The sequence below is a fragment of the Pecten maximus genome, chromosome 12 (genome assembly GCF_902652985.1).
Source record: "Pecten maximus chromosome 12, xPecMax1.1, whole genome shotgun sequence".
NCBI classification, from domain to species: domain Eukaryota; kingdom Metazoa; phylum Mollusca; class Bivalvia; order Pectinida; family Pectinidae; genus Pecten; species Pecten maximus.
This window is the reverse complement of record NC_047026.1, coordinates 52,460-75,322: the sequence shown is the minus strand read 5'-3', so window position 1 is coordinate 75,322 and position 22,863 is coordinate 52,460. Positions and strand designations below refer to the sequence as shown.

The following is a 22,863-nucleotide window of genomic DNA, read 5'->3' as shown; positions in this document are numbered from 1 at the left end:
ATTGTCAATTATGGTCATTTACTTAGGTAAAGCAGAAAAAATAGCATTTTCCGCATAAAATGAGATCAGCGGACAGTTTCATATGATCATTGGTACATATCTGAATAACCAGGGTGGAAACAGATGACTGTGATGTCATAGGCATGACATTTTGAAATCTTGGATGTCATGTCATTATTTATCAGTTAGAATAGTGCATGTGTTGCTAAGCTGAGGTTTGGATATGATTTTGGTTATTTCTTATGACACCATTAAGTATTTATGACGTCATAGATACCATCTGATTATGTCATAGTTACTGATGTTATAGATATGTTAGTACAGGTGTTATAGACATGTTTGTACAGGTGTTATAGATATGTTTGTATGTTTTTAGCTCACCTGGACCGAAGGTCTGGTGAGCTTATGCCATGGTGTGGCGTCTATTGTCTGTATGCAAAATTTGCTTTAAATCGCTACTAGTCATACAATACTCTGTTGATTTTAACCCAATTTAGTCAGAAACATCCTTGGGGGGGAAAGGGAACAGATTTTGCATTAATGATGACTTTGACCCTCAAGGATCCAGAGGGACTGCATTGGCTCAATAGGGGAATTGAGGTAATTCCTTTAAATCGCTACTAGTCATACAGTTATGAATGGATTTGAACCAAATTTAGTCAGAAACATCCTTAGGGGAAGGGGAAAAGATTTTGCACAAATGGTTGCTGTGACCCTACATCCCATAACCATGTATAGCATCGCTGGGTGTTAAGGGATAATCACAACTTTGATGTAAAAATAGGCCCAAAGGTTTTTCCCCACCCGAAGGGACTTTGTTTCTTTAAACACAATCATGTTGTAAAAACAATCCTTGGGGTCTTTCAAACCCTTAGAGAGTTTGGACTTCGTTATTTCTTTAAAGCAGCTGGGATCCCCACACTATAACCATATATAGCATTGTTCAAGATTGACAAATAAAACTATGTATTAACGAATTGAATATTAACATTATTTTGACGTTTGGTCAAATCCAACCAGGTGAGCGATACAGGCCCCATGGGCCTCTTGTTGCAGATGCTATAGATATGTTTGAACAGGTGTTATATATATGTGTTTGTATGTTGGACAGGTATTATAGAAACATTTGGGATGTCAGCTGTGATTATCTACACAGCATTGATGTTGAAGAAGAGAATAGTAGTGTATTACCCTCCAGACCAAATTCACCATCTTTTGATGTTTGTACGGTAAGTTTGAACCCCATAGATTGTTTAGATTGAGTGTACGGTAAGTTTGAACACCATAGATTGTTTAGATTGAGTGTACGGTAAGTTTGAACACCACAGATTGTTTAGATTGAGTGTACGGTAAGATTGAACCCCAGGGATTGTTTAGATTGAGTGTTCGGTAAGATTGAACCCCAGGGATTGTTTAGATTGAGTGTACGGTAAGATTGAACCCCATAGATTGTTTAGATTGAGTGTACGGTAAGATTGAACCCCAGGGATTGTTTAGATTGAGTGTACGGTAAGATTGAACCCCAGGGATTGTTAAGATTGAGTGTACGGTAAGTTTGAACCCCATAGATTGTTTAGATTGAGTGTACGGTAAGATTGAACCCCAGGGATTGTTTAGATTGAGTGTACGGTAAGATTGAACCCCAGGGATTGTTTAGATTGAGTGTACGGTAAGTTTGAACACCATAGATTGTTTAGATTGAGTGTACGGTAAGATTGAACCCCAGGGATTGTTTAGATTGAGTGTACGGTAAGTTTGAACACCATAGATTGTTTAGATTGAGTGTACGGTAAGTTTGAACACCATAGATTGTTTAGATTGAGTGTACGGTAAGTTTGAACCCCAGGGATTGTTTAGAATGAGTGTACGGTAAGATTGAACCCCAGGGATTGTTAAGATTGAGTGTACGGTAAGATTGAACCCCATAGATTGTTTAGATTGAGTGTACGGTAAGATTGAACCCCAGGGATTGTTTAGATTGAGTGTACGGTAAGATTGAACCCCAGGGATTGTTTAGATTGAGTGTACGGTAAGATTGAACCCCAGGGATTGTTTAGATTGAGTGTACGGTAAGATTGAACCCCAGGGATTGTTTAGATTGAGTGTACGGTAAGTTTGAACCCCAGGGATTGTTTAGAATGAGTGTACGGTAAGTTTGAACCCCAGGGATTGTTTAGATTGAGTGTACGGTAAGTTTGAACCCCAGGGATTGTTTAGATTGAGTGTACGGTAAGATTGAACCCCAGGGATTGTTTAGCTTGAGTGTACGGTAAGTTTGAACCCCATAGATTGTTTAGATTGAGTGTACGGTAAGTTTGAACACCGTGATTGTTTAGATTGAGTGTACGGTAAGTTTGAACCCCATAGATTGTTTAGATTGAGTGTACGGTAAGTTTGAACCCCAGGGATTGTTTAGAATGAGTGTACGGTAAGATTGAACCCCAGGGATTGTTTAGATTGAGTGTACGGTAAGATTGAACCCCATAGATTGTTTAGATTGAGTGTACGGTAAGTTTGAACCCCAGGGATTGTTTAGATTTGAGTGTTGAATGATATTAACTTCAGAAGTATGTGTCATATAATTTGAACAACCTTTGTACATCAAGTTTCAGCCAAGGGACTTGATATTTGATCTGTAGCATGCTGGAGTAAAGGGCTACCAGATTTGTTCAAATAAATGACCTTGACCTTCATTCAAGGCCACAGAGGTTTAATAGGCTAAAATCTTTAAACAACTTCTTCTCAATATGCAATAGGCTGAGGGAGTTGATATTGGGTCAGTAGCATGCTTGGGTGAAGGGCTACCAAGTTTTGTATGGTCTCTGATACACTTGTTCTGAATTATGTATAAAAAGGATCAGTGGATAGCAGGTGAGCCATTGTTGCAAAAGGTATTGCTCTTTGTTTATTTCTAGTAATTGAATCTTATCTTGAGATATGCATTTTGACCGAATTCTTTGATACTTGGTAGGCTTAATATTCATGATATGATGTTGTGTTGCCCTGTAATTTAGCTATGCAAATGTTCTTGCCCATTCTTTATTTAATTGTTTGATTTTTGTGTGGAGCTCTCCTCATACATTTTCTGACTGTTTTCCTTAAAACTGGGTATGCTTAGTGATCATGAAATGAAGAGTGTTTGCCTGAAAAAAAATTAGAATCATGTATTACACACATATAATATTAGGTATATAGTACACACTTACATACAATATTAAATATCATATAGTACACACATACATACAATATTAAATATCATATAGTACACATACATACAATATTAAATATCATATAGTACACACTTACATACAATATTAAATATCATATAGTACACACTTACATACAATATTAAATATCATATAGTACACACATACATACAATATTAAATGTAATATGATGCACACATACATACAATATTAAATATCATATAGTACACACATACATACAATATTAAATGTAATATAGTACACATACATACAATATTAAATATCATATAGTACACACTTACATACAATATTAAATATCATATAGTACACACTTACATACAATATTAAATATCATATAGTACACACATACATACAATATTAAATATCATATAGTACACATACATACAATATTAAATATCATATAGTACACACTTACATACAATATTAAATATCATATAGTACACACTTACATACAATATTAAATATCATATAGTACACACATACATACAATATTAAATGTAATATGATGCACACATACATACAATATTAAATATCATATAGTACACACATACATACAATATTAAATGTAATATGATGCACACATACATACAATATTAAATGTAATATGATGCACACATACATACAATATTAAATGTAATATGATGCACACATACATACAATATTAAATATATAGTACACATACATGCAATATTAAATATCATATAGTATGCACATACATACAATATTAGATATCATATAGTACACACATACATACAATATTAAATGTAATATGATGCACACATACATACAATATTAAATATCATATAGTACACACATACATACAATATTAAATATCATATAGTACACATGCATACAATATTAAATATCATATAGTACACACATACATACGATATTAAATATCATATAGTACACATGCATACAATATTAAATATCATATAGTACACACATACATACAATATTAAATATCATATAGTACACACATACATACAATATTAAATATAATATGATGCACACATACATACAATATTAAATATAATATGATGCACACATACATACAATATTAAATATCATATAGTACACATACATATAATATTAAATATCATATAGTACACATACATACAATATTAAATATCATATAGTACACACATACATATAATATTAAATATCATATAGTACACACATACATATAATGCCAAGTATCATATAATACATTCATACATGCAATATTACATATCATATAATACAGTCAAACCCGGTTATATTGAAATCCTTAGGGAATGGAAAAATACTTCAAATTGGTTCCAAAATCATAATATTTTCACAATCTATTAGAAATAATGTTAAATTTGATGGAAGAAGTCTTCGACTGTTGCTTGTTTTTGTTTATTTTTATGTTCGCAGACACACAAATTGGTCATGATTGAAATAAAATTGAGCCAACTGATTGGTAGAAATTTAGATATTGTTAGAATTTTGGTGCACTGCACAGGTGTAATAGGCATTAGGAAAACAACTTTGCAATAAACAAAATGGCCAGCATTTACTTGCCTTTGATTGGTCAAAATTGAAATCTCTAATTTCTGTCAGGTGTATCATGGATAATAAAAACTTTGGCCTGAGATGAAAATTGCACTATCGCTTATTTAAATCAATAATTTCACCTTGGGTAAAAAGATTGGATAATGATCACTTCTGTTACTTAAGTTTCACATTTCAACTAAATAGCCATTTCCTGTCCTTTGATTTTTAGAAAAAATATTGCCTGATTTTGTTGAAATGTGATAGATATGACACAACCACTATTGTGATATCGGCTACTATATTTACAACTGCGGGGATCATTTCGGGGATATATGTAATGCTGCTCATTACCATTAGTACTTGTTCCCATATCTTTTTAGATCACTTCCTGCACTGGTTTGGCATCGGAAAAACTGGAATATAGCATTTCCATTCATAGAGCTGAGTGAACAGGAATTGGAACTTTTAAAGGGAGCTAACTCTTATGTAGCAGGATTTACAGATGCATCATTAGAAGGGAGGTTAGTATTGTTAGGACTTAATGTGAATGCCAGGGCTGGGATTTGATAATGTCCTAGTGACAAACAGATATCCTGGTTATATACCATCTTGTTTACAAAATCCTGAAATTTTGTAGTATACCCACCTTTATTACCATACTTGATCTAATAAGCGCTTACAAAAACATTAAAAGGTTTAAATTATTAAAACTGTGAACAGAGAAAAAATCAAGGACCATAATTTCTCAAACAAGTTCAAGTTTCAGGGTTGTTGGTTCAAAGTCAAGGTTATACTGTTACTGTTTTTAGGTCATCTGACCCAAAGGGTCAGGATGACCTCTGGTCATCGTGCTTCGTCCATCATCATCCACCATGCGCAGTCCGCCGTGCATAAAGTTTTCACATTTCAAACTTCTTGTTTCGGGTCGGTCCTAAATCCAAGATGGCCACTATGGCAGCCATCTTGAAAAACACATTTTAAACTTCTTCTCCAGTTCCACTGGTGCCATTGAGCTAGAAATCAGTGAGAATGCTGTGGAACGTGAGCCAACAAAGTGTTATTATTTTTCAGCCTCTTAAAAACTTTGATATGGCAGCCATGGCGCCCATTTGTAACATGATTGCACAATTTTGATTTTACTGCATAACACCTATTAAGTGGGATTCAGCTCAAACTTACCAGAAATGATCCTGAGATGATCCTGGGGGGGGGGGGGGGGGGGGGGGGGGGGGTGGATGGCTACCAGGTTTATTCAAATCAATGACCTTGACCTACATTCAAGGTCATTTGGATCAAATAGGACTAAATCTTCAAACAACTTCTTCTCAATAACCACGAGTCCTGATATTAAGCCAATAATGAAGGGCTGGGAAATTTAAACCTAACCTGATCTGATATTTGAATAAAGTGGTAATCAGCATAATATCTGTAGAAAATGACCTAGATCAATTTCAAAGGTGCCAGGTGAGCGATACAGGCCCATTGGGTCTCTTGTTAACTCACCTGGGCCAATTTGGTCAGAAACATCCTTCGGGAAGGGGAATAGATTTTGCATAAATTGTGACTCTGACCCCCAAAGGGCCAAAGGGGCGGGGTTCAATATTGGAAACAAAGGTAATTCCTTCAAATTGCTGCAAGTCTAAAAGTTACTTATGGATTCAAACCCAATTTATAAACATCATATGGGGAAGGTGAACAGATTTTGCATGAATGGTGACTCTGATCCCCCAGGGGCCAGAGGGACAGGGCCTAATTGGGGAAATAGAGGTAATTCTTTAAATTGCTACTAGTCATAAAGTTATTGATGGATTTTAATCAAATTTGATCAGAAACATCCTTGGGGAAGGGAAACATTTTAGTACATAACTCTGACCAACCCATAAATATGTCCGGGGGTCTTTCCCCATCCCTGCATACTATGCTTCTTTGATATATCTTAGAAACCATTTAGATCTCCTCCCTATAACCATACATAGCATTGATGGGCATAAAGAGATCAACAAAATCATGTTTTAGATATAGGCCCTGGGGTCTTCTCCACCCATAGGGACTTAGTTTCTTGGTTATATTTTTGAAACTGTTGAGAGCCCCACCCCATAACCATAAATAGCATTGTTGGGCATCAAGAGATAAAAACAATCCTGATGTAAAAATGGGCCCTGGGGTCTTTCCACACCCCTAAGGATTTACCTGTAGTGTCTTGGTTATATTTATACCCCCACAACAAAGTTGGGGAGGGGGTGTATACTGGAAATGGGTTGTCCGTCCGTCTGTCTGTCCATCCATCCATCTGTCTGTAGACACATCTTGTCCGGACAACTCCTCCTAAACTGGTGGGCCGATTCCAATGCACACAAATATAGAGGACCATGTGCAGATGTGCATGCAGCTGTTAAAATTCAATTTTTTGATTTTTACAAAACTTTACAGGAATGTTAGGGAACATTTGCAGATGTGCATGCAGCTGTTTAATTTCCAAATTTTTGTTGCCATGGTAACTGGTCAATATAAACAGGTTTTTATTGTCCAGAAGATAACTTTTCCAAAAAACCTGTTGACTGATCTCAAGAAAACTTATGACGAAATTCTCTTTATTATGAACAACACATATTCCAGCCATTCTGAATTTTAGAAATAGGGGCATGTACATGTTATCTTAGTTAGCCTCTAGATAACAGTTCCAGTTGCCCATTGACTCATGCAGATTGGGGAGGGGTTATTAGTCAGTCAGCCATCCTGGCGACAGTTGTAGTTTTGAAACTATTGAGATTCCCATCCCATAACCTGGTATAGCATAGCTGAACGTCAAGGGATCAACACAATCCTGACCAATTAGGCCAAAGGGTCTTTCCCACAGCCAAAGGGACTTAGTTTCTTTAGACACAATCATGTTGTAAAAACAATCCCTAGGTTCTTTTCACACCCTTAGAGAGTCTGGACTTCATTTCTGGGTTATTAAGTTGTTGAGATCCCCACACTATAACCTTATATAGCATTGTTCGAGATCGACAAATAAAGCTATTTACAAAATGAACATGAACATTATTTTGACGTTTGATCAAATCCAACCAGGTGAGCGATACAGTCCCCATGGGCATTACATTGTATTAGCTGGCGGGAGCCAGTAGGAGACATGTATACAATACTTTTATGCTTGTTTTTGTTTCTTGATTTCTGTATCTTTTCTCTTTATTTCTTTAAAGGAATGACTTGTATGATGTTTATGTGAATCCAACTTCAGGCCAAGTCTCTATAGCAACACAAGCCAAAGGTATTGTAAACAACATACATATTAATTGAATGGAACTGAAGGTTGTTAGTTCATTTTAAACTATAACCTAAATTGCTAATTATTGATTTGGAAGGTAGTTTAATTTAAAGACTGACTGGTGCGATCAATGATAACACTTATCTAACTTCTCAGCAATGTTGAAAGAGGCTCATACTTCCATTACTGATATATCTGGCATGCTTAGCACATATGATTCATAGGGTACGTCTGACCAGTGTTACAGAGGCTGGGTCTGACCAGTGTTACAGAGGCTGGGTCTGACCAGTATTACACAGTCTGGGTCTGACCAGTGTTACAGAGGCTAGGTCTGACCAGTATTACAGAGGCTGGGTCTGACCAGTGTTACAGAGGCTGGGTCTGAACAGTGTTACAGAGGCTGGGTCTGACTAGTGTTACAGAGGCTGGGTCTGACCAGTGTTACAGAGGCTGGGTCTGACCAGTATTACAGAGGCTGGGTCTGACCAGTGTTACAGAGGCTGGGTCTGACCAGTGTTACAGAGGCTGGGTCTGACCAGTATTACAGAGGCTGGGTCTGACCAGTATTACAGAGGCTGGGTCTGACCAGTGTTACAGAGGCTGGGTCAGACTAGTGTTACAGAGGCTGGGTTAGACTAGTGTTACAGATGCTGGGTCTGACTAGTGTTACAGAGGCTGGGTCTGACCAGTGTTACAGAGGCTGGGTCTGACTAGTGTTACAGAGGCTGGGTCTGACCAGTATTACAGAGGCTGGGTCAGACCAGTGTTACAGAGGCTGGGTCTGACCAGTAGTACAGAGGCTGGGTCTGACCAGTAGTACAGAGGCTGGGTCAGACTAGTGTTACAGAGGCTGGGTCTGACTAGTGTTACAGAGGCTGGGTCAGACTAGTATTACAGAGGCTAGGTCTGACCAGTGTTACAGAGGCTGGGTCTGACCAGTGTTACAGAGGCTGGGTCTGACCAGTGTTACAGAGTCTGGGTCTGACTAGTGTTACAGAGGCTGGGTCAGACCAGTGTTACAGAGGCTGGGTCAGACCAGTATTACAGAGGCTGGGTCTGACCAGTATTACAGAGGCTGGGTCTGACCAGTATTACTGGCCAGTATATTTTAAATATAGCATTGCTGGATTTAGTCAGGTTATTTTAGGATGTGCCTGTGCCTGGTTTTGGATGTGGAGGAAAGCCAGAGTACCCGGAGAAAAACCACTGACCTATGGTCAGTACCAGGTACCAGTGCCCCACGTGGGTTTTGAACTTGCAACCCCGAGGTGGAGGGCTAGTGATAAAATGTTGGTACACCTTAACCACTCGGTTACCACGGCTCTGCATTGCTGGATATCAAGAGATAAACACAATCCTGTTATAGATATAGGCCCTGGGGTCTTTCCCCACCCCTAGGGACTTAGTTTCTTTGTTATATCTTTGAAACCGTTGGGATCCCCACCCTTTTACCATATATAGCATTGTTGAGCATAAAGAGATAAACACAATTATGATCTAAAAATAGGCCCTAGGGTCTTTCCCCACGCCTAGGATCTTAGTTTCTTGGTTATATTATGGAAACTATTGAGATCCCCACCCCATAACCATATATAGCATTGTTTGACATCAACCAATATAGATATTAACAAATTGAACATGAACATTATTTCGACATATGGTCAAATCCAACCAGGTGAGCGATACAGGCCCTCTTTTTTCCCCTTTAATCCTGTCATTTTATTTCCAATAGGAGCATATTTTTGTTTTTTTTGAGTCTTAAGACATTACTCTTAATCTCATATATAAGAAATACATATTCCATATGTTAATTACTCTAAGTACATGTAACACATTTTTGTTAGGGAGTGGTTTTCGGGGAAACAGCAGCTGATTGGCTGATTGACTGATTGACTGAATTAGTTGTGTGAGTCCTTATGGAAAAATTTGATCTCTAGGGCTAGGTTTTTAAGATTCAGATAACAAATAAGTATTATACTGGTATTTAGATTCCTGTCCAGATATCAAATTGAAGGTAACAAGTAAGTATTATACTGGTATTTAGATTCCCGTCCAGCCAAATTGGAGGTGGAAAGAAGTTAGAGTCGCATCATAGTACATGTATGTGATAGAGGCAGATGGCTTCTTGATGATCATGGGGAATACATACAAAGGCTGATTGATAAGTTGTCAGCCTCATATTGAAGGATTTGAATTTTGCCGGACATATTGTATTATTTTTCAACATGATCCCCTCCAGTATCTATACACTTTTGCCAGCAATGTTTATTACCTCAATGCCACTTTTATAGAACTCCTTTTCTTGGCGGTTGAGAAAGTCCTCTACTGCATGTATTACATCATCATTGGACTGAAAGTGGGTGCCTAAGATAGCTGTTTTCAGTTTTGGAAATAGATGAAAGTCTTATGGAGCGAGATCAGGTGAATATGGTGGATGCTCAATCAATTTAAAGCCACAATCATGAATGACAGCTATGGTTATGACAGACATGTGAACAGGAGCATTGTCCTGATGAAATAACACACCTTTAGTGATCTTTCCACGTTGCTTTAGTTTGATATTTTCACGTAACTGCCTCAGAAATGAAGTATAGTATGCCATAACCTTCCAACCTGAAAGAACAGTCTTTGCCTTCTTTGGCGGCGGAGAGCCAGGTGCTTCCATTGTTTCGATTGTTGTTTGGCCTCTGGAGTAAAATGATGGACCCATGTTTCATCCATAGTGACAAATCTCTGAAGAAAGTTGGCAGGATCTTCCTCAAAAAGGTTAAGATAAGCATGCGATAATGTGGGCCTGGTGTGCTTCTGATCAACTGTCAGAAGTCTTAGTAGCCATCGGGCTGAAAGCTTTCTCATTGCAAGATCCTTGGTCAGAATGGAATGTACTCTTTCCTGTGAATTGCCAACTTCACTGGCTATATATCTTTTTGTGACTTGTCTGTCAGTCATAACAATATCATGAACTTTACTGACCATTTCTTGGGTTGCAACATTGACAGGCCTTCCAGGACGGGGTCATCCTCAAGGCTCTGTCGGCCGCGCTTAAATTCTGCCACTACAATGTAGCATATGAAGGGACATCTTTCCCTAGTGTTGTATCATTGTGGATATCCTTAGGTGTTAAACCTTTTTTATGTCAATATTGGATCACTGCTCTTTCACAAATTTTGCAAAAGCCCTTTGTCTTTTTTACTTTAGAATGCTACCTTGTCAATATAAACTAACCAAATGAGAGCAGTCCTTGGGTACACGGCCCTATATAGTCAGAGAATAGTAGGACTTAAAAAGGGCATCCTTGAGTACCTCCTTTAATACATGGCTCACAACATATCAATCATCCCTCATAGCTACACAACAGGGCCCTTGCTGACCAGTCATTCTTTTCGTTCAAACAAATAAACCTTTATTGATACTTTCAAGGTCACAGGGGCAAGATGTGTTTAATCTTAATAAAAAATCTAAACATTATCTATCAGTATGCGTATCAGAACTAAGGTGACTGCTAAGACCCATTGGCCTCTTGATTTCACTTTTTTTATGTTTGTGTATTTCAGAAGCACTAGCAATGGGCAAGCTACACAAGGACACTGCAGCATTTATGGTGCAATGTGCTGAGAGTGTGAACTTATCAGAAGAGGATATTGTTCAGGTAGTAATAAGTTGAATATCTTGTTGATTAGAGGAGGTTTTAACAAGTGAATTGTCTAGTTAAATTAGAGATGGCTGTGATGAGTGGAGGATATAGTTAACGGAGAGAAGGGTTTAATAGATGGAGGATATAGTTAATGGTGAGAAGGTTTTAATAGATTGAGGATATAGTTAATGGTGAGAGGGTTTTTCATAGATGGAGGATATAGTTAATGGTGAGAGGGTTTTTCATAGATGGAGGATATAGTTAATGGTGAGAAGGTTTTTCATAGATGGAGGATATAGTTAATGGTGAGAGGGTTTTTCATAGATGGAGGATATAGTTAATGGTGAGAAGGTTTTAATAGATGGAGGATATAGTTAATGGTGAGAAGGTTTTAATAGATTGAGGATATAGTTAATGGTGAGAGGGTTTTTCATAGATGGAGGATATAGTTAATGGTGAGAAGGTTTTAATAGATGGAGGATATAGTTAATGGTGAGAAGGTTTTAATAGATTGAGGATATAGTTAATGGTGAGAGGGTTTTTCATAGATGGAGGATATAGTTAATGGTGAGAAGGTTTTAATAGATTGAGGATATAGTTAATGGTGAGAGGGTTTTTCATAGATGGAGGATATAGTTAATGGTGATAAGGTTTTAATAGATGGAGGATATAGTTAATGGTGATAAGGTTTTAATAGATGGAGAATATAGTTAATGGTGAGAAGGTTTTAATGAGTGGAGGATATAGTTAATGGTGAGAAGGTTTTAATAGATTGAGGATATAGTTAATGGTGAGAACGTTTTAATGAGTGGAGGATCTTTTGGGGAAGGGAAAAGATTTTGCATAAATGGTGATCTTCCCCCTGGAGTCTGTGGGGCCAGGTTCAATAAGTGAAATAGAAGCAAATACTTTAAATTTCTACTTGTCAGAAAGTACTAAGTGGTAATTGAGGTAAATCCTCTAAATCCCAACTAGTCCTGAATGACAAAATGGATTTTGATGAAATAGTTTGAAGCATAATTGGGCAAAGGAGATCTAGTGTTGTATTAATCAAGAGTACAGGTCCCTTGGGGCTGGAGTGAGGGGTTCTAATGGGGGAAATGTTGCAAAATAAAGAAAAGAAAAAACCTCTACATTCCTTCTTCTTGAAGAATGACTGAATTTGGACAATTTTTGGTTTAAACCATAGTTTGAATATTCATAAAAACAGGTAGAAAAAGAATTTTAATGTGACCTTAAATATTTTTGCTATGATTACTTGAATATCCAAGAAAGACAAGATAAGGCTCTCCTGTAGTTTGAACCATTGTTGGGAGAGGCAGTTCAAAAGAAGGAAAATATTTGAAATATCATTTAAATTAAAGTATTTTGCCATAATTACTTATTTATCCAGGAGAGCGATAAAGACCAACTAGGCCTCTATCTAAGGTAGGGCATGTTTTTAGGAGTGGCATCAGAGTCCTTTCTAATCACTCGGTGGCCTTGTTTTTCTGACCATTAAGACATACAAGAGAATCCTTTTTGACCTGTCAGTGACTTAATTTCTAGGACCATTCAGACACTGTAGAATCCTTTATGACCTGTCAGTGTCCTAGTTTCTAGGACCATTCAGACACACTGTAGAATCCTTTATGACCTGTCAGTGTCCTAGTTTCTAGGACCATTCAGACACACTGTAGGATCCTTTATGACCTGTCAGTGACTTAGTTTCTATGACCATTCAGACACACTGTAGGATCCTTTATGACCTGTCAGTGACTTAGTTTCTAGGACCATTCAGACACTGTAGGATCCTTTATGACCTGTCAGTGACTTAGTTTCTAGGACCATTCAGACACTGTAGGACCCTTTATGACCTGTCAGTGACTTAGTTTCTAGGACCATTCAGACACACTGTAGGATCCTTTATGACATGTCCGTGTTCTAGTTTCTAGGACCATTCAGACACACTGTAGAATCCTTTATGACCTGTCAGTGACTTAGTTTCTAGGACCATTCAGACAAACTGTAGAATCCTTTTTGACCTGTCAGTGTCCTAGTTTCTAGGACCATTCAGACACACTGTAGAATCCTTTATTACATGTCAGTGACTTAGTTTCTAGGACCATTCAGACACACTGTAGAATCCTTTATGACCTGTCAGTGACTTAGTTTCTAGGACCATTCAGACACACTGTAGGATCCTTTATGACATGTCCGTGTTCTAGTTTCTAGGACCATTCAGACACACTGTAGAATCCTTTATGACCTGTCAGTGACTTAGTTTCTAGGACCATTCAGACAAACTGTAGAATCCTTTTTGACCTGTCAGTGTCCTAGTTTCTAGGACCATTCAGACACACTGTAGAATCCTTTATTACATGTCAGTGACTTAGTTTCTAGGACCATTCAGACACACTGTAGAATCCTTTATGACGTGTCAGTGACTTAGTTTCTAGGACCATTCAGACACACTGTAGGATCCTTTATGACATGTCCGTGTTCTAGTTTCTAGGACCATTCAGACACACTGTAGAATCCTTTATGACCTGTCAGTGACTTAGTTTCTAGGACCATTCAGACAAACTGTAGAATCCTTTTTGACCTGTCAGTGTCCTAGTTTCTAGGACCATTCAGACACACTGTAGAATCCTTTATTACATGTCAGTGACTTAGTTTCTAGGACCATTCAGACACACTGTAGAATCCTTTATGACGTGTCAGTGACTTAGTTTCTAGGACCATTCAGACACACTGTAGGATTCTTGTTGACCTGTCAGTGTCCTAGTTTTTTTTGGGAGTATTGGGCTTTAAAATAAGTAGGACACATTTTCAGAAAAAAACTTGTTACATAGAGATGTTATAGTGATTAGTAAACAGTTCTCTTAACAGTTGTAACATAGAGATGTTATACTGATTAGTAACAGTTCTCAGAACAGTTGTTATATAGAGATGTTATACTGATGATTAGTAACAGTTCTCACAACAGTTGTAACATAGAGATGTTATACTGATGAGTAACAGTTCTCAGAACAGTTGTTACAAAGAGATGTTATACTGATTAGTAACAGCTCTCAGAACAGTTGTTACAAAGAGATGTTATACTGATTAGTAACAGTTCTCACAACAGTTGTTATATAGAGATGTTATACTGATTAGTAATAGTTCTCAGAACAGTTGTAACATAGAGATGTTATACTGATTAGTAACAGTTCTCACAACAGTTGTAACATAGAGATGTTATACTGATTAGTAACAGTTCTCAGAACAGTTGTAACATAGAGATGTTATACTGATTAGTAACAGTTCTCAGAACAGTTGTAACATAGAGATGTTATACTGATTAGTAACAGTTCTCAGAACAGTTGTAACATAGAGATGTTATACTGATTAGTAACAGTTCTCACAACAGTTGTAACATAGAGATGTTATACTGATTAGTAACAGTTCTCACAACAGTTGTAACATAGAGATGTTATACTGATTAGTAACAGTTCTCACAACAGTTGTAACATAGAGATGTTATACTGATGAGTAATAGTTCTCAGAACAGTTGTAACATAGAGATGTTATACTGATGATTAGTAACAGTTCTCACAACAGTTGTAACATAGAGGTGTTATACTGATTAGTAACAGTTCTCACAACAGTTGTAACATAGAGATGTTATACTGATTAGTAACAGTTCTCAGAACAGTTGTAACATAGAGATGTTATACTGATTAGTAACAGTTCTCACAACAGTTGTAACATAGAGATGTTATACTGATTAGTAACAGTTCTCAGAACAGTTGTAACATAGAGATGTTATACTGATTAGTAACAGTTCTCACAACAGTTGTAACATAGAGATGTTATACTGATTAGTAACAGTTCTCACAACAGTTGTAACATAGAGATGTTATACTGATTAGTAACAGTTCTCACAACAGTTGTAACATAGAGATGTTATACTGATGAGTAACAGTTCTCAGAACAGTTATTACATAGAGATGTTATACTGATTAGTAACAGTTCTCACAACAGTTGTAACATAGAGATGTTATACTGATTAGTAACAGTTCTCAGAACAGTTGTAACATAGAGATGTTTTACTGATTAGTAACAGTTCTCACAACAGTTGTAACATAGAGATGTTATACTGATTAGTAACAGTTCTCAGAACAGTTGTAACATAGAGATGTTATACTGATTAGTAACAGTTCTCAGAACAGTTGTAACATAGAGATGTTATACTGATTAGTAAGAGTTCTCAGAACAGTTGTAACATAGAGATGTTATACTGATTAGGAACAGTTCTCAGAACAGTTGTAACATAGAGATGTTATACTGATTAGTAACAGTTCTCAGAACAGTTGTTATATAGTGATGTTATACTGATTAGTAACAGTTCTCAGAACAGTTGTTACATAGAGATGTTATACTGATTAGTAACAGTTCTCAGAACAGTTGTAACATAGAGATGTTACTAAATAAGTACCTTTACAAAATAAGTTTTTAAGATGTCAGAACATTCCTCTAGAAATAGTGAATAAGCTTTGATAGAAGTAATTTATCTGTAGATTGTAAAGTATTTCTCTGGAAACAGAATTATTATATAACTTTATAAGGGACTCTATAACAAATCAAATTGTTTTCATTAATACCTTTACCTTGATTTTGTATGTTGGCTTTTCACATTTTTTTTATCTTTGTTGTTTATACTCTCATTTTGATCTCATCACTGTGCATTCTTCTTTATTAGGGCTTTTCACCTAAGTGGTGAGAAGACCTATTGTTTTTGTTCTGTTTATTATTATTATTACAAGCTACCGGTTATAAGTATTTATATATTAAAGTATTTAAAATGCTGAAGTTTCCATCCACGTAAATATGGTATATCATATACACGTCTCTTCCAGAAGGTAGAAAGTTGTAGTAATCCATTACAAAGGGATACAATAGTAACGTGACCCTGGGGTCAGGGTCTGCTGAGAGTAGCCAGATCACACCTGCAGACCAGTCAATTTTAAACAAAGATGCACCCTGTACATGAGAAGTACAAATATACTTGATAGAACTATCCCGTGAAGTAATTCGACTATGGTTGAGAAGATGAATTATTTATATGACAATATCCGTAAACTGTAAAACGAAAGTAAGCTTAGGTCTTACCCAACTACATATAGATTATGATACGTTAGCTATGAATTAAATCAGTGTTACTTTCCATTGTAATTTAGCACAATGGTGTCTCAAAAATTGCGAAAATAATCCGGTAATGTTCAATGGTCTTCTATTTTTATTATCGTCGTGTTTTCTGGGTCACGTAACCGACGCCACGAAATGTCATACAGCTAATGGACCGAAGTGTTATCCACTCCAAACCTCCACTTATCGACTATAGATGCCTGATTCTATAGCATGTGGTCTTCCTACGTCATCAAATTAGTTTCCCGCGAAATTACTAGGAAATCTAAAACAATTCTTTAAATGAAATGAAGCGAAAGAAACAGAAAACGTCTAAATTAAAGCGTCGTGGTCAGTACTGAGTACAACGTTAAAGTTCATTGTAAATACTTGCTACTATTTGCCAACCAAAAGCATAAGTAATTTAAATCAAATTATTTTAAAATCCATATTTCGTTTCTATTATAATCTTAAAATTTGTATCGCAAGATCATTTAGAAGCTTTGCAGTACTTACTCTTCCAAACGCACAGATGCTTTGATTTTAACAAAGATGGCGACCTGAAGCTGCGAGGCGGTTTGGATTGGACTTAAATTGCGTATATTTCGGCAAGTAAACATCGTACAATGTTCCCGTATGATCAGATCATCTAATTTTGTCATTATGTATTCAGAACAGTTGTTGTTTAGTCGCTAAGGTCATTAACATAAACATTCGGATTATTATATAAATACTTATTTAATTATTATTCTGCATTTTGTTTTGTCCGATCCAAATCTCCAAAATGGTAAGAGATATGCCAATAATTATTTGTTCATGTTATTAGGCATAAGACAAAGGGGTAACGGCAGTAAAAATTAAGTAGGTCAATAATCCAATATGGCCGCCATGACGTCATATCCAAAAATGTTTAAAATAGCTATAACTCAAAAAGTATTCATTGTACAGAGGTCATGTAATATTATATTATTTGTAGATAACGACTGGGGCTAACTTTAAGATAGTACAAGTTTAAGGTCAGAGGTCAAATAAAAAAGCTCGCTAAGGGGTCAAGTTTGTCTATTTTTAGAAAATCTTCATTTTTCAATATTTTTCAAAACACATTTCGTAGTATGATGCAGTGTGTCATTCCAATGATTCTGATGTCTTTAGTTTTTCGGTAACATTTGCCGTTAAGACGGTATGCTACTTTGAATATTTCCATTGTTCTTTTTTGTAACAAGACCATTCACATTTTAATTTTTCTCCTCAAATTCCACCTGTACGATTCAGCACAAACTTTGACAATGTGACTATGAGACTGCACTGACTAAAGTTTGAATTCTTGGGCTCGGTCCGAAATCCAATATGGCCGCTATGACGTCATATATTGAAAAGTTTAAAATAGCCAAAACTCAAAAAGTATTCATTTTACAAAGATCATGTAATTATGTTATTTGTAGATAAGGCCTAGCGCTAGCTTTTACTCACCCAAAGTTTTAAGGTCAGAGGTCAAATGAAAGAGTTCGTTATGGGGTCAAATTAGTCTATTTTTAGAAAATCTTCATTTTTCGATCTTTTTCCAAAAAATTCTAAGTATGATGCAGCATGTCATACTGATGACTTTGATGTTTTTAGTGTTTCGGTAACATTTGCCATTAACGCGGTAGGTCCTTTTGAATTAATCTGGCATCTGAGATATAAGGTTAATTGGACGAGGGGAGATAACTCGTACAATACCTACCCTCGTCCAACATTTGTTGAAACATTTCATCTCAGATGCCAGATTAATTCAAAACTAGAATATGGACGACCTATCAACTGTTAATACCAAGCCTTTAGGTCATTTATGCTAAGAAGGTGAAAAGCCCGTCAAATTGTTAGCCAACAATTTCTAGTTTTATTTAGGTTTAATAAACATGTGATAAAAAGAATATAATTGTCTAGTGTAAGCATATAATTATTTTCTTGCCATAAGCAAATGCGAACTTAAACATATTTGACTTAATTTTGCGGTTACCTGATCAATTATACCAAGAGTCCAGATTCTGTGTTGGTCAGTGATTGTTTTCAACCGATGTAAAGTACACATAGTGTCATATTAATATTGCCAGTGTTGAATTAAATGATGTTATTCAATTCAAATTTTGTATATGCATGAATAATGCACAATGACATCTTCTTTGTAATATATCTTTTATAATGTTTTTTTTTTTTGCATTCAACGACGATATCAAGTAGAATCTCTACAATCCGGAACTCTCTACAAACCGGCTTTATTTTGTGGTCCCAAAGGTGTCCGGTTTAGACAGAGTGCACTGTACTGATGTTATACTGATTAGTAAATAGGCTCGAGTCCAAACTACATTATAAATTGATGTATTTTTCACTTCCTACAAAATAACTTGTGTTATGTTTCTTATTTAACTATCCCTTCAGTTTTTATATGACATTTGCTGTATAACTATCCCGTTTTATCTGACACTTGCTGTATAACTATCCCGTTTTTATCTGACATTTGCTGTATAACTATCCCGTTTTTATCTGACATTTGCTGTATAACTATCCCGTTTTTATCTGACATTTGCTGTATAACTATCCCGTTTTTATCTGACATTTGCTGTATAACTATCCCTTTTTTATCTGACACTTGCTGTAAAACTACAGATCTTGTAAATTGTAAGGTAAACTAATGTATTTGTCCATTACTAATGTGTCATTTGTTTTCTACAGGAAGTTGCTAAAAAGACAAATGAACTTTTAGACAACCTGAAGAGTTTGGCTCAGAAAGGAGAGGATGGGAAATTGTTTATTACATTGGATACATTGAGAGCACGAAAAATGAACCCTGCTACGGAAAACTTTCTCTTTTCTCTGGCAGCATGTGAAGGACTTGTCAAGTTATAAAAACATTTCTTCATCAAGTTGTCCATACTTTTCTTCATCAACTTTGTGAAATAACTTCTGTGATTATAGTTTCTTTGCCATATAGTACATCATAAATAGTAAAATTTTACATTTTGAAAATTTTGAGAATAAAAATATGACAAACTGTAACAACATATGCTTGTCCCAAAACTAAATGCATTATATCCCTGACATATAGGGATTGTGCACTTACTAAATATCTTTATACCTTCCAGCCCATCACTACATTCATAGTTGAAACCTTTCAGTTATAGATATATTCCTAATTAAAAATTTCAATAAAAGATGTTGTGTTACTGTCAGGGAGTGTTTTGGGGGTTTTTTTGTTTGGTTTTTTGTTTTGTCTTCGTCATGTGACATGCGTTGTTCCTCTGAAACAATTTACCTTTTTTTACTTCTTTTTATAACCCAGAGTTAAGATATTGGACTGGTAGCATGCAGGGTCAAAATGCTTCAAAGTTTGTTCAAATGAATGACCTTGATCTTTAAACTCCATAACCAAGAGCCCCAGGATTAAGGGTCATCTATATAGCAGAATAATGTTGAATTTCAAACACGAATAAATACCTAAAGATTTGCACGAAAAATGTCATGTAATATACCAAAATGTTTGTTGGGACATGTAGCTTCTTACAATCACCAATAAATTGCTATAGATGCTACCAGTTTCTTCTATAGAGTAACTTTGTGGTAAGATGTAGCATGGAATAATTCTAAGTCACGCAAATGACCAAACCTGAAAAATAGCCGAGCTGTTATGTTCACAAGTGTCTATAGCACAGGGTAGGAGCATTTGTTTGACCGGATTTTACTGTATGTACGTATAAACACTTATTTTGTTTTGACCTTGGAATGCAAATGGCGGCTGTGAATACTTTTACACAAATATGGCTTAAAGGGGGGCATTTCAGTTAATAACAATACTCCTATATTATACATTTAAGACATCTCATCATAGTAAGAAGAACATTTCAAAGTCAATTTGTTAAACTGGTGAGTTTGCAGCCTTTTTCAGAAATAGGCATATTTTACCCAAACCCCAACGGTTGAACATTTTTTCATAAAAGAAGTCTTCTTGCCACTTCAAGAATACTTTATATTGTCTAATAAGAGCATTTTTGATGTTTTAAATACCTCCTTATATGCCGTATTTGTGTGATATCATTCACGACCGCCATTTGCAATTCAAGGTCAAAATAAAAACAGCGTTTATACATATAATAACGTCAAAGCTGGTCAAACCAATGCTCCTATTTTGTGCTTTAGACACTTGTGAACAAAACGACATGGCAAGTTTGTGTAATATATGGGATACAAATGAGTTAATTATGTCCCCCTGAAACATGCATTTTTCTTACGTTTTGTTGAAATTTACAAACAGCGTAACAAATTACATGTCCCACGGTTTGCCATGATACATACTAAAAGTTCATCATGTTACTTCTGTGACATTGCACCATAATAGGGATTTATAGGCCTGTAAAATATCAATGTTTTGACTGGATTTGCTGTTTAGATGCCCCTTAAGGTATTTTGCTAGTAGCATGCTGGGATGCTGGGAGAAAGCATGTTTGTTCAAATGAATTGGTCCAGGAGACCCAAAGACCTAATAATGGGCCAGTAGTATGCTACAGTATTAATTAAGATGAATAAATCTAGCCTACTCTTATATTTGCACAAAGCGGTACTGATTATCAGCTTAATATTTGCACAAAAAGATCTTGATCAATTGTTAAGTTGCATAAAAAAACAGGTGAGCTATACAGGTCCATTGGGTCTCCTGTTTTGCATAACTCTCATTGTAGTATCCTTCAACTCACTACCCATATAGACCTTGCATATCGCACCAAAACAATCTGGTAAAATCTTAATAGAACTCATTTTAAATGTTGATACCTGGGCCGGCGTCAACTTTTTAGCCCACCATCATCAGATGGTGGGCTATTCAAATCGCCCTGCGTCCGTGGTCCGTGGTCCGTCCGTCCCTCCGTCCGTCCGTCCCTCCGTCCCACCGTCCGTCCGTCCGTCCCTCCGTCCGTAAACAATTCTTGTTATCGCTAATCCTCAGAAAGTACTAAAGGGATCTTTCTCAAATTTAATATGTAGGTTCCCCTTGGTGTCTAGTTATGCATATTGCATTTTGAGACCAATCGGAAAACAACATGGCTGACAGGCAGCCATCTTGGATTTTGACAATTGAAGTTTGTTATCGCTATTTCTCAGAAAGTACTGAAGGGATCTTTCTCAAATTTCATATGTAGGTTCCCCTTGGTGCCTAGTTATGCATATTGCATTTTGAGACCAATCGGAAAACAACATGGCCGACAGGCAGCCATCTTGGATTTTGACAATTGAAGTTTGTTATCGCTATTTCTCAGAAAGTAATGAAGGAATCTTTCTGAAATTTCATATGTATGTTTCCTTTGGTGCCTAGTTATGCATATTGCATTTTGAGACCAATCGGAAAACAACATGGCCGACAGGCAGCCATCTTGGATTTTGACCATTGAAGTTTGTTATTGCTATTTCTCAGAAAGTGCTGAAGGGATCTTTCTCAAATTTCATATGTAGGTTCCCCTTGGTGCCTAGTTATGCATATTGCATTTTGAGACCAATCGGAAAACAACATGGCCGACAGGCAGCCATCTTGGATTTTGACAATTGAAGTTTGTTATCGCTATTTCTCAGAAAGTACGCAAGGGATCTTTCTCAAATTTCATATGTATGTTTCCTTTGGTGCCTAGTTATGCATATTGCATTTTGAGACCAATCGGAAAACAACATGGCCGACAGGCAGCCATCTTGGATTTTGACAATTGAAGTTTGTTATCGCTATTTCTCATAAAGTAATGGAGGGATCTTTCTCAAATTTCATATGTATGTTCCCTTTGGTGCCTAGTTATGCATATTGCATTTTGAGACCAATCGGAAAATAACATGGCTGACAGGCAGCCATCTTAGATTTTGACAATTAAAGTTTGTTATCGCTATTTCTGTGAAAGTAATGAAGGGATCTTTCTGAAATTTCATATGCAGGTTCCCCTTGGTGCCTAGTTATGCATATTGCATTTTGAGACCAATCGGAAAACAACATGGCCGACAGGCAGCCATCTTGGATTTGACAATTGAAGTTTGTTATCGCTATTCCTCAGAAAGTA

At 36.3% G+C, this 22,863-nt stretch overlaps 1 protein-coding gene across 1 annotated transcript in view; it reads left to right on the top strand.

The window, feature by feature from the left end:
* The window catches only part of LOC117339977 (DENN domain-containing protein 10-like), a 34,020-nt gene extending 14,013 nt beyond the window's left edge, over positions 1 to 20,007 (top strand). Inside the window, exons 4-8 of the mRNA XM_033901704.1 lie at positions 1,112 to 1,229; positions 5,129 to 5,269; positions 7,952 to 8,019; positions 11,571 to 11,665; positions 19,511 to 20,007. Of these exons, the coding sequence (XP_033757595.1) occupies positions 1,112 to 1,229; positions 5,129 to 5,269; positions 7,952 to 8,019; positions 11,571 to 11,665; positions 19,511 to 19,684 (596 nt within the window). The 3' untranslated portion in view covers positions 19,685 to 20,007. The remainder of the gene's footprint in view (positions 1 to 1,111; positions 1,230 to 5,128; positions 5,270 to 7,951; positions 8,020 to 11,570; positions 11,666 to 19,510) is intronic.
* Positions 20,008 to 22,863: the final 2,856 nt, after the last annotated feature.